This window comes from Hemiscyllium ocellatum, chromosome 46, assembly GCF_020745735.1.
Source record: "Hemiscyllium ocellatum isolate sHemOce1 chromosome 46, sHemOce1.pat.X.cur, whole genome shotgun sequence".
NCBI classification, from domain to species: domain Eukaryota; kingdom Metazoa; phylum Chordata; class Chondrichthyes; order Orectolobiformes; family Hemiscylliidae; genus Hemiscyllium; species Hemiscyllium ocellatum.
The window spans coordinates 1,388,177-1,401,397 of NC_083446.1; the positions used below are offsets into that span (position 1 = coordinate 1,388,177).

Consider the following 13,221-nt stretch of genomic DNA (forward strand, 5'->3'; position numbering starts at 1 on the left):
ACTGAAAACCGGAAGTGGCAGCTTCAAACCATTACAAATACCGGAGGAAACATCACAGAAGCGCTTCACAGGAGGCTCCAAAGCACTGAGGATGTCACCGAGACAGGGAACGAAACGTCTACAACACAAATTCCCAGCTCGGCGAACAGAGAAACCAATGTAACAGGTTAGCGGTGCTCAACTTGGTGATGTTATGGACCAACCACTTGACTCGGTCCCTGGGATGGGATGGTGGAAACATGATATCTTCCTTCCCAGCAGCAATCCTACGGCCTCTCAGGTCAGAGGGAAGGATGTTTACATCCTCGCCCAGCTCATCGACTTCAACAGACCGACTCAGCAGGTACACTGCTGCATCTGAACGGCCTCTCATGAGGTCGGGGAGATTAAAACAGCCTCATTAGGATCGCTCTTGGTTAATAGAGGTCTCTCTCAAAGCTGAATTCTACAGAAGGCAGAAGCCAGGCTATCTTGTAGGGAAAGCTGACATTCCAGGGCCAGCAACAAATGCCAGAGACAGATTGGATTAGTCTGCATGGTGGCTCTCAACTCCGGAGTGGGGAGGGTGATCCAACAAAAAGCTACAACCATCACTGTGACAACACCCCTGCGATTCATCACCCTACCTGAAAGAGGCATTCTGGTGTTCAAGCAAACTTCTCCTGCCAAGTGAGAACATGACATGACATGGATCTACAGAGACATGGCTAACCTGACTGCTCATCCTCCAACTGCAAGCATTCTGCACTGGACAGCCAGCAGACACCCACTGGTGGTACTTTCAAACCAATGTTTACAAGGACATGTTCAAAGCTGTTTGAGGCTTTACTCAGTCCCCTCGCCACAAGCAAAAAGCGCGAACAGAAGCATGCATGCACTGGTGAGGAAGAGGATGCAACAGGTGCAGAGTTGAGCACAGCCAGGGAGGTACAAGGTTCAGGGTCGCTGTATCTCATGAGCATCTCTACCACAGAATCCGCCTCACCTCCTGCCTGGGTCTGCTGTCCATTCTCTGATAAGAGAGAGATCACAGTGATCAGTCAATAACTCCACAGCAGCTTAGCAGAGGGCACCCTGAATAGAGTCTCTCATCTTGGAATACTGCACAGAGCCATAGGAGTCAAGCTTGCTGGGGAAGTTTGGGATTGGATCGATGTTTTATCCATTGATCGGGTCTATGTTTTCACACCAGTGCGGTGTACAGAGAGATTCTGATCTCCCCTCTGCTTTAATATCGTTGCAACCCCAAGCATTAGTATCATCAGGTGCACAAACAGGACTAAAAAGACAGTGGTGGTGCAGCATTTACCTAATGAACACGTTCTTGATTTTACTCCACATGCTACCGACTGTGCTACTAATTTTTTCCGTGTAACTGAGGGGGTGGAAGTTGCAAAGAGGTGGGAGGGGTGGGGAGAAACAAAATGGAATAAAATAACAAATAAAAAACAAAATGAGTTTCAGTTGTCGTTGTTCAGACAGCAAAACACCAAGAGCTTATACAATCTTTACCAGCAGTCACACAACAAGGGAAGAAATCTGCCCATCTCCTGCACACCACAGCTATTGGCATCCATCATACCCTACACTGAAAGCAGGGGAGCCAGACAGAGCGAGAGGGGGAGAGCGCGCGTGGGCAAAGGGGGGTGGGGAAAGAGAGAGAGGAGGAGGGGAGAGAGCCCGCGAGAGGGGGGGGGTGGGAAGGGTGAGAGGGGGAAGAGCGCGCGGGGGCGAGGGGGGGAAAGAAGAGAGCCCACATGAGCCAGAGGGGGAGAGCGCACGCAGGCGGGCGGGGGGAGGGAGAGCCCAAGTGAGAGAGAGGGAGAGCCCGTGCGCAAGAGAGAGCGCGAGAGAGACACCCTAGCTCGAATGATCAAACCAACTGGCAAACCATGACACTGGGACAGCTACATAAAGGGAACTACTCACAAGGAGTTTAACAGTTAAAGCAGATCGCTGAAGCTGTTTCCCCTCAGAGTGAGGGAAGGGTCTCCGGGCAGCAGTAATCCTCTGCTTCCTGGCCCCAGTGAATACATTAAACAGCTGATGACAGCAGGATCTCCAAACATCTCAGGCAAGTCCTCTCTGGGTCACATGTCACATCTGAGCTGTCCAGCAGGGAAGCCAGGAATGCCATGCCTACTGCATACCCCAGGCTGCAGTCATTGGCTGATCATCAGTCCAGACTTGGGAATAAAGCCCAAGTAGAAGTTGAACAGATCTCATGATTGGGAAAACTGCAATAGCTGAAAGAGAGAGAAAGACCAGCAGACCCCTTCCCAATAACAAAACCACACACAGAAAACATTCAAAAACACAACAAAATAGCAGAGCTATCTGGAGAAAGGTGGGTGAGAAAAATCCATCAATTGCACAGGGCACAGCCCTGCTTTTACACTGCAAACAGAGGAGCGAGGGAGACAGCAACACCATGTATTTCTAGAATGTTCTCCAACATCCCAAAGTGTTTCACAGAGTCAGGAGAAAACAGAGTCTCAGCTACCTGGAGCAGGAGGGTAATCAGCACAGGAGACCAAAACCTCGCAGATATCACAAGAGGATATTAAAAGAAGAGACAAGATCATGGGTGACTGCTTATTGAAGAAAGGTCATATTGCAGTAACAGTGGATCAGTGGCAGCGTCCCTACCTCAGGGTTAGAGGCCCAGGTTCAAGTCCCAATGACCCCTAAGGCATGCCATAACAATCACTGGACAGGTTAATCAGAGGAAAATAAATAAAATGTGTGAGCAGTTTAGAGATCCCACCTGCCTGATACCCAAAATGGAAGATGATCTCACAAGGAAAGGTTGGATCTGTATCCATCAGAGTTTGGGAGAATGAATGCAGTTCTTACTGAGAGATAGGACACCCTGAGGGGATGCTGAGAGATGGCGTCTCCTCATGGAGTAAGGAACATGGTTTCAAAAGGGGCTCCCCATTTAAGAGGAGATGTTGGAAGGATGTTTTTCACTCAGGAGGGCTGTGGAACACTCTCATCTCCTGTGAACAGTGTATACTCAGTGATCCTGAGTCCATTCAAGGCCAAGATAGATGGACAAAGGAAGGGAGTGTGTATGATATATATATGGAAGCGGGGAGAATCTGGTGTTGAGAGCACAATTAGATCAGCCATGATCCAGCAGGACATGAGGGGGGGCTGAATGGCCTCCCACTACTCCTATTTCATAGGCAAAACCCTGGACGGGACTGCAAGCTTCACGCTGTAGAGGATGAGGGATTGTAGAGCTTTCCAGCTGCAATAATGGACTCACTAGGGCTGCTGCTGTGTCTGAACAAACAACCATGGGGCAGCTACGATAGGAGTCAGACGGCAGAGAGTAGAGACTGCTCCCAGTAATTGTGGTGTCTAAAACAAGGGGAAAATGGATACAGGGCTAAAACGTAAGACATTTAAGAACAGAGGGTACAACCCGCTTTCGACTGAGAGAGGAGTCCATCCCAGGTTGAGGTGGAAATACAGGCAAAAATCAACATTCAAGATGAGACCGGACACAGGAGAAAGGACCATGGAAGGGGGTGGTGACACAGATGAAGACTGGTACCCATTGGCTGGACTGAATGACAAGACTAAAAGCAGCAATTTAAAAAGAAGATTTATTCTCAAGATCGAGGCATCAGTGGCACAGCCAGTGTTTATGGCCCTTCCTGAATTGTCCCTTAAGGTGGTGGCAGTGAGCTGTCTACTTGAACAATCCCACTCCATGAGGCAGAGATGCAGGAAGTAATTGGGGTGGTCAGTCGGGTATTAACCTTTGTTATGAGAAGTACTGAACACAAAAGGAAGACATTGTCCTTCGGTAATACAGGGCATTAGGGAGACCAGATCTCAAATACTGAGCAGCTTTCAAGGAAAGAAGGAACACATTGGAGTAAGTTCAGGGAAGGGTTACAAGATTGATATCTGGAGTGGGTGGCTGGTATTGTGAGGCAAGGTTGGACAGACAGGGCTTCAACATTAGAAAGATGAGGTGAGGGCTGAGGTGGGGACCTTGATTAAAGTGCCCAAGACTCCAAATGGCTGGATAGGGAAATAATGTTTCCTCATGGGTCAGTCCAAGGCTAAGGGAGTAAGTTTTATTTGTAGGGATGGCTCTCTCAGGATAGAGATGAGAAGAATTTTCTTTCCTGAGTTGAGTGTGTTTGGTACTCTGCCTCAGAAAAGACTTATTGATTTTTTTTTAAAGTCAGGAGTGGGCTAGACTTTTAAAACTACAAGCTCTGCAGAAACTCAGCAGGTCTGGCATCATCCATGGAGACAAGAAACAGTCAACATTTCGAGCCTGATAGGACTTCTTCAAAACTGAAGCATTAACAGAGTTTCTGTAGCACTTTGTGTTCATTTCAGATCTCCAGCATTCAGAGTGTTTGGCTCAGTGAATACATTCTTGTTAAGAGAATCAAAGGTTATTAGTTTAAATAAGAATGTGGAATTGACCATGATCTTACTGAATAGCTGAGGGCTTTCTCTGCTCCTAATTTGTCTGTTTGGAGGGTACAGTCAGAGGGCTATTATAGAGGGTGTTGTAGATTCAGACCCAGCAACAGTGAAGGGACAACAATATGGTGTTGAGTCAGGATGACATTCAACTCGGAGGGGAACAAGGGAGGAGTTATTAAAACAGTTAGCTAACAAGTTGGACAATCACAGGAAGTTAGAATTGAAACAGATGAAGACCTTGATAATAACTGCACATTCTATACCGCTGGGTCAAATAATTATTATTTTTACAGAAGCAGAAATAAAAGAAATCTGCAAGTAAACATCATTCATTTCGGTCAACTCAGGGAGGGGAAAGAGGGACACTGGGAAATAGTTGGTGAATTTTTCACACCCTGGAGTTTGAATTCTGTAACTGAGACAGCTGAGCGAGTACTCACGAGTCCTTCCTTTTTCGTAAGTGCTCAAACACCATCAGCCCCCGTGAGTTGATACTCAGCAGCAGCTCATTCCCAGTCATGATGTCCATTCTGAACGGCTTGGAGGTGATGATCACTTTGTACAACTTGTTTTCAAAGCCCAGTTCCACACTGTCTTCATCCCTGCCTACAACTGTTAAGCTGAAAGCAAGAAAACACATCCATTACCTTTATGCAGGATGGTCCAATTTAAAATCTATTAACAATCTGGTCAGAAGTCACACAACACCAGGTTACAGTCCAACAGGAAGTGACTTCTCCTGACAAAGGAGCAGCACTCCGAAAGCTTACAATTTCAAATAAACCCATTAGACCATAACCTGGTAACTTCTGATTTTGCCCACCCAGTCCAACACCAACACCTCCATACCATGGTCTTAAAATATTCGAGCAAACCAGCAGACAGCTGTTCCAGAATGCAAGGTGGGAAAACATTATAAAAAACTCTTCATTCTCTACCTAACCCTGTGCTACCCCCGTCCTGGGAGGATTTGATGGGGAGAGTGTTGAGAGAGCTTTAACTTCAGTTTGAAAGGGTAGGAGTAGATTTCCTCTGCAGCTTTACCCCCATGCTATACCTAGCCTGGTACGGTTTGTTGCAGACGGTGTTGAGTAATCGTTATTTTCAACCTAGGAGAGTAGAGCTTTACTCTGTACCTGGCCCACCGTTATCCCTGTCCTCGGAGTGTTTTGACGGGACAGTTTAAGTTCAGTATTCAGCTTAAAACTCTTAAGGGAGCTCCAATTTCAGTTTAGAAGGGTAGAAGGAGCTTTACTCTTAGCTAACATCATGTTGTTCCTGTCCTGCAAATGTTTGATTGGGACAGTGTACACAGAGCTTTACTCTGTACCTAACTCTGCACTGTACCTGCTTATGGGGACAGTATCGTTTGTGACTTTCTGCTTGAGAGAGGAGAGATAGCTTTACTCTGCATCTAATCCCGTCCTGGGAGTGTTTGATGGGGATGGTGTTGAGGAAGTTTTAGTTTCTGATTAAAAGAGTACCCTGTATTTGACCCCAGACTGAAACAGAAATGGCTGGAAAAGCTCACCACGTCTGACAGTATCTGTGGAGAGAAATCAGAGTTAACGTTTCAGGGAGAGCGACCCTGCCTCAGAACTGCATTCGACCCCATGTTGATTTAATTCCCGAAACTAATCGTCAGTTTAAAATTCACATTCTTGTGTAGCATCAATAAACAGGTACCTCAATTCCTTCAACTGCTTCACAAAAAGGAGCGTACGTAGCGGAATAGTGTGGAGTAAGGAACCAAAACAAGTTGACTAGCAACTTACGGTACAGTAGGCGGCTCTCGCACTAACACGTCCCGAACTTCATATCTCGTTTTCAGTGGATTTAATTCATTAATTTTAATCCTGGTCATATTCCCTTGCAGACCATATACTTCAAGTAGGAGCGGAACCTGTGAAAGATGCAAGGATTCATATCTCTATCCAACTCCAACCAGGGGGTGACAAACAGGCTCCACAGTAATGTCCACCCCACCCCACCCCTCCCCTCCCCTCCCACTTGTTTAGCTCCCCGTCTGGCTGTGGCCAACACTGTGATGCTGATGTTGAAGTTCAGTTCCAGCAGTAGCAGCAAGAGTTCAATGTAAGTGGGCTTGGCCCAGAGCAGTTCTCAGGTGGTCACACTTTCTCCTCCCATCGCTGCTGCCATCTGTTCCAGGTTGGACTTTCTACCATTCCCAGCTCTACTCGCCGTTTGATGACAACAGCTGAATGGAAATCAGGAAGGTGGCGGAGAACTGACCGTGAGGATGGGAAGCCCATGCTGAAAGGCCCTGGGAGAAGAACAAAAGTGGTTTGGGGCTGTACCTGACTCCCTGTGAGGACAGGGACTGAGGCTTTGGATGGAGAGATTTAGAGCTGGCTTCAGGGGTTGTGTTCCCTTCAGCTGGAGGTGGGATCCCAACAGTCAACACGGAGTCTCAGCTAAAATATTCACCTGTATTCCCAAATGCTTCTAAACCACAGCACTGGAGACAACCAATCCGCCCATTATTTCCATGCTGGCTCTTTGATATTAATCAGTGTATTCCAGAGCACAACAGCTCTCTACAGAAATAAAATTCTCACCCCACTTCCAAAGACACAAGACCACTCACCTTATTCACTTCATTAATCAGCTGCAGCTTCACACTTTCATGGGTCACATCCAATGAGTTGAGCAGAGCGCGATAGGGAGAATTCTCCGGTTTAATATTCCTCTGTCGCCTGGGAAAGAATAATTGCTGTCATCGGACAGTTTGCATCTCACTCCAATTGTTCTGAAATAAAACTCTCTTCAGCCACGTGGTGGGTGCAGCAACAGCTCAAAGCAAACGGGCTCACAGATGGAGCACAGAGTTACAAATCACATGAAAGTGGAGTCACAGGTAGATAGGATAGTGAAGGCGGCGTTTGGTACGCTTTCCTTTATTGGTCAGAGTATTGAGTACAGGAGTTGGGAGGGTCATGTTGCGGCTGTACAGGACATTGGTTAGGCCACTGTTGGAATATTGCGTGCAATTCTGGTCTCTTTCCTATCGGAAAGGTGTTGTGAAACTTGAAAGGGTTCAGAAAAGATTTACAAGGATGTTGCCAGGGTTGGAGGGTCTGAGCTACAGGGACAGGCTGAACAGGCTGGGGCTGTTTTCCCTGGAGTGTCGAGGCTGAGAGGTTTACAAAATTATGAGGGGCATGGATAGGATAAATAGGCAAAGTCTTTTCCCTGAGGTCGGGGAGTCCAGAACTAGAGGGCACAGGTTTAGGGTGAGAGGGGAAAGATATAAAAGGGACCTCAGGGGCAACTTTTTCTCGCAGAGGGTGTATGTGCCATAGAAAAAGTGGTGGAGGCTGGTACAATTGAAACATTTAAGAGGCATTTGGCTGGGTATATGAATAGGAAGGGTTTGGAGGGATATGGGCCGGGTGCTGGCAGGTGAGACTAGATTGGGTTGGGATATCTGGGTCAGCATGGACAGGTTGGACCGAAGGGTCTGTTTACATGCTGTACATCTCTATGACATAATACCAAGATATTATCCAGCAAGTTCAATTGGAAATACAGGCTTTCAAATAAACTGTTGGACCATAACCTGGTGTGGTGTGGATTTTTAACTTTGCCCATCCCAGTCCAACACCAGCACCTCTACATTGTGGAGCACAGAGTTATAGAGATGTACAGCACAGATACAACCTTTCAATCCAACTCGTCCATGCTGACCAGATATCTGAAATTAATCTAGTCCCACCTGCCAGCACCCGGCCCATATCCCTCTAAGCGCCCTTTCTATTCATATACCCATCCAAATGCCTTTTAAATGTTGCAATTGTACCAGCCTCCACCACTTCCTCTGGCAGCTCATTCCATACACGCACCACCCTCTGCGTGAAAAAGTTTCCCCTTAGGTTCCTTTTAAATCTTTCCCCTCTCACCCTAAACCTATGCCCTCTACTTCTGGACACCCCCACCCCAGGGAAAACACCTTGATTATTATGCTATCCATGCCCCTCATGATTAATTAAATCTCTATAAGGTCACCCCTCAGCCTCCAACACTCCAGGGAAAACAGCCCCAGCCTGTTCAGCCTCTCCCTGTAGCTCAGATCCTTCAACCTTGGCAACATCCTTGGTAAATCTTTTCTGAACCATTTCAAGTTTTACAACATCCTTCCTACAGGAAGGAGACCAGAATTGCACGCAATATTCCAAAAGTGGCCTAACCTATGTCCTGTAGAGCCGTAACAAGACCTCCCAACTCCTGTACTCAATCCAGACAGACACAGAAATACATGATTCCGGGCACTGAAATCTAGCTCGTCAGGAATTTCTCTAACCTGGCTCAGGAGTGAACATTTGCAGGTCCCAGGGGGCAAAGAGTCAGCTGCTTTTCCTTATGGATAGGTAACTAAGCACATCTAATCCACACACAACACTTTCCAACAGTCAAACCTTTATAGATGCTTCACAGGAGTATAAATCAGACAGAAATGCTGCTCAGGAGGTATCAAAGAAAGGTATTCCACAACTCAGTCAATGGCACTGGTTTTGAGAAGCATCTTTAAAGAGAGAGGCAGACAGGTTTAGGAAGGCAAAGTTGGACATTACAAAGATATGGAGAGACACGTGAAGGTTTACAAAAAAAAAACACTGTCAAAATGCAAGATGATGCAGGAGTATTCGCTGACATCTTTCACCACTCCTGACTACGACCTGAAGTCCCCTCCTGCTTCAGAAAGACCACCATCATCCTGGTGCCAAACCCCCCACCTCCTGCAGCATGCCTCAATAACTCTGACCCCCAACATTATGGAGTGCTTCCAGAGATTAGTCAGAGCTCACATCAACTCCAGCCTTCCAGCCTGCCTCAATCCCCTGCAATTCACCTCCAGTCAGGAAGGTCCATGGCTGGCACCATCTTCCTGTCCCTACACTCATCCCTGGAATGTCTCGGACTTACTGACTACAGCTCCTCCTTCAACACCATCATTCCAAACTAATCTCCAAACTCCGAGACCAGGTCTCTGCTTCAACCTCAGCAACTGGATCTTCGACTTCCTGCTGCACAGCCCACGCACAGTGAGAATAGGCAACACCAGCTCCCTCATGATAACCCCCAACACCAGCACCCCTCAGGCTGTGTACCCAACTCCTCCCTATACTCCTTATACAGCCATGGCTGTGCTGGCAAACACTGTCCTAACTCCATCCACAGGCTCGCTGACCACACCATCGCTGTAGGCCTGAGACAGAGTGCTGGGTGGTGTGGTTCAAGGGAACAAGCTCACCCTCAACATCAGCAAAACAAAAGATCTGGTCATTAACTTCAGGAAGCAAGGTGGATGGTACGTCGCTGTCTGTATCATTGGAGATGATGGAGACGGGCGAGAGTGTCAAGTTCCTAGGATCACCTGGTCCATTCATGTTGATGCTACAATCAAGAATGCACAACAATGTCTCTACTTCCTCGGGCAGCTATGGAAATTCAGCACATCCATAAAGACACTTACCAATTTTTACAGGAATGCACCATTTTATCTGGTTGCATCATGGTTTGGTAAGGCTTGGGTCCTCTGCCCAGGACCAAAAGAAACGACAGAGTTGAGAACACAGCCCAGTCTATCATTCTATCACGTCTTCCATCCATGACTGCTTGTGTTTCCCACTGCCTCAGAAAGGCAGCCATCGCCAAAGACCTCTCTCACTCTGGTCAGAATCTCTTCCGATCTCTGCCATTGGGCAGAGCTTAAACACATGGACCGACCGACACAAGAACAGCTTCTTCCCCACTGTTCCACTTCTGGATGGACCCCTCCATTTTAAATTGAATGTTGATCTTGCTCTTTGAGGACCTTCTCTGCATCTGTAACATTATAATCCTCGCTCAGTTCTATTACCCTGACGCACTTCGTTTGTTATGATCTGCCTGTACTACACACAAAACAAGACTTTTGACTGTACCTAGATACAGGTGACAATAATAAATCAAATCAGGTTAAATCAAACAAGTTCACCAGTCTATGAACTAATACACAAAAGGCGCCCTCATGTTAATACTCCTTATTTGACTTGATCAGCCTCCAGGTTTAAAGTAAAACCCATTTCCATCAATTTCACAGCTTCTAAAACATAAGAGGCAAAACACTTGGAGACAAAGGACATGATGGAGAAAGATTTTGACCCTTGTATTTTGTGAACACTTACTTGCAGAATGCACTTTGTTCACAGGTTTTAAAGTTACTTCTGTCCACAGCTTCTGTTGTAGTGATATGAAGAGCCACCCAAGTTAGGACTATCCATCGCACACTAGAAAGAGAGACAGTAAGTGAACCTATTTATTAACTAACTGATCAAGTGTAAGGCATCCACCAATGACTCCTCACACACCTAGAGTTTGGAACATTGACTCTGGTATTTGAGAGTGCAATGTTACATCAATGTACAAACCACCACATCCAACAGGGTCAGATCTGAGAAGCCAGTCACAAACACATCAAAATGAGAGGCACACAGCATTATCATAAGTTGAAAGTGCTTCCCCTTCCCCACAAATTACTATTTAAAACCTCAATATTTTTTAAAAAGTGTTTCTCGTACTCACTTCTCGGAATCATTTCTCGTAATTTGGAAAACACAGCAGTCAATTCTCACACCTCTAGTTCAAGGCGTAAATGATCAGATTACGTTTTATCATAGAATCACTACAATGTGGAAACAGGCCATTTGACCCACTGGGTCCTCACCGACCCTTTGAAGAGTAACCCACCCAGATCCATTCCCTGATCCTATTACTCTACATTTACTCCCAACCAATGCACCTAACCTACACATCCCTGAACACTTTGGACAATCTACATTGACCAACTTATCTAACCTGCACATTTTTGGACTGTGGGAGGAAACCCACACAGATGCAGGGAGAATACGCAACTTCCACACAGTTGCCCAAGGCTGGAATTGAACCCAGGTTCTGGGAGCTGTGTGGCAGCAGTGCTAACCACTGAGCCATCATGTTGATTAGGAAGCTGGTATCACAGGTAGGGGAATAGGAGTTGAGAGGTAGTGTGAGGTAATGGGGATGGTGAGGGGAGTTGGGGAGTAGGAGAATAAATGGGTTGAGCTGCGGGTGAAGAGGAAGTCATCTGTGGGCGGTTCATGCGGAGTGGGGGTCTACCTGTGGGTGAAGGGGAGTTCTGTCTGCAGGATAGGGATTGAGGGGTCCATTTGGAGTGGTGGAGGTCTGTCTGTGGGTGAAGAGAGGTGGGGGGGTATGGGTTCGGTCCATAGGGGTGGAGATTGGGGTTGGGGGCCAGTCTGTGGGATGGTAATTGGGGTTCCATTGGGAACAGGGGTCTGTCTGTGGGGGTGGGGATTGGGGGGTTGGGGCGAGGGTCTGCCTGTGGGGAAGGGGATGGGGGCTTGCCTGCGGGTGGGGGAGAGGGGATGGGGGCTTGTTGCGGGGGGGGGGGAAGAGATGGGGGCTTGCCTGCGGGGGGGTGGGGAGAGAAGGGGATGGGGGCCTGCCCGTGGGGGCTGGGGATTGGAGTCTGCCTGTGGGGGAGAAGATGGGGGCGGGGATGTGGTCCTGCCTGCTGGGGGTGAGGATGGGGGTCAGGATGGGAGATGGGGGTCTGTCTGTGGGGGGAGGGGATCTGTCTGTGGGAGGAGGGGATGGGGGTGTCTGTGTGGGGGAGGGGATGGGAGGTCTGTCTGTGGGGGGAGGGGATGGGGGTGTCTGTGTGGGGGAGGGGATGGGAGGTCTGTCTGTGGGGGGAGGGGATGGGGGGTGGGGATGGGGGGTCTGTCTGAGGGGGAGGGGATGGGGGTCTGTCTGAGGGGGGGAGGGGATGGGGGTCTGTCTGAGGGGGGGAGGGGATGGGGGTCTGTCTGAGGGGGGGAGGGGATGGGGGTCTGTCTGAGGGGGGGAGGGGATGGGGGTCTGTCTGAGGGGGGGGGAGGGGATGGGGGCGAGGGGATGGGGGGTGTCTGGGGGGGAGAGGATGGGGGTCTGTCTGGGGGGGGTGGAGAGGATGGGGGGTCTGTCTGAGGGGGGAGGGGATTGGGGGTCTGTCTGTGGGGGGGAGGGGATGGGGGCGAGGGGATGGGGGGTGTCTGGGGGGGAGGGGATTGGGGGTCTGTCTGTGGGGGGAGGGGATGAGGGGTGTCTCTGTGGGGGGGGAGATAGGCCGCTCCTGTTGCTAACCTCCTGGCGGCAGGAAATCCTGCTGCCCCTGAGCCCAGCTCCATTAGAAACCCCTAATCCCGTCTCCCCTCCCCCCCCCGGTGTCTCCTCTCTCTCCCCCCCCCCTCCCCACGCGGAAGGACCGAGCTTCAGCTCTCTCCCTACCTCAGCCTCAGCGCCACCGCCGCCGCCATCTTGGCCGAGCTCGAGCCGCCCGCGTGACGTCAGCGCGCCCCTGAACTTTCCCCGCGGACAGGCCCCGCCCCTCAGCCGGCACAGCGCGCGGACACGTCAGCTCAATCTGATTGGCGTGCGTGTGCAGGGGCGGGGTCACAGTCAAGAGGCGAAGCATCACTGAGGGCGGGGCTCACGGCGAAGTGATTGACATGACGCCGTACGTCACTGAGAACGGGGTCAGAGCTGGGTGATTGGCTCTGTACGTCACCCGGGGCGTGGCCAGATCTCGGTGATTGACATGTTCCTGTGCTTCACTGGGGGCGGGGTCACATCTGGGTGATTGACAGCTGAGACAATCAGCCAGGGTCATTGGATGAGGCTGTTCAGCCCATCCTGTCCAGACTTGTTGGGCCAATA

The 13,221-nt window shown here is 49.1% G+C and overlaps 1 protein-coding gene across 1 annotated transcript; it reads right to left on the reverse strand.

The window, feature by feature from the left end:
* Positions 1-825: 825 nt before the first annotated feature.
* On the reverse strand, positions 826-12,876 carry LOC132836169 (neutral alpha-glucosidase AB-like). Its single transcript, XM_060855496.1, has 7 exons — positions 12,793-12,876; positions 10,650-10,751; positions 7,070-7,178; positions 6,237-6,364; positions 4,902-5,081; positions 1,310-1,375; positions 826-877 (listed from the first exon to the last, which is right to left on the reverse strand). Exons 1-7 carry the CDS (start codon positions 12,819-12,821, stop codon positions 826-828), a joined length of 666 nt encoding a protein of 221 aa, XP_060711479.1. The 5' UTR covers positions 12,822-12,876.
* Between the last annotated feature and the right edge of the window lie 345 nt (positions 12,877-13,221).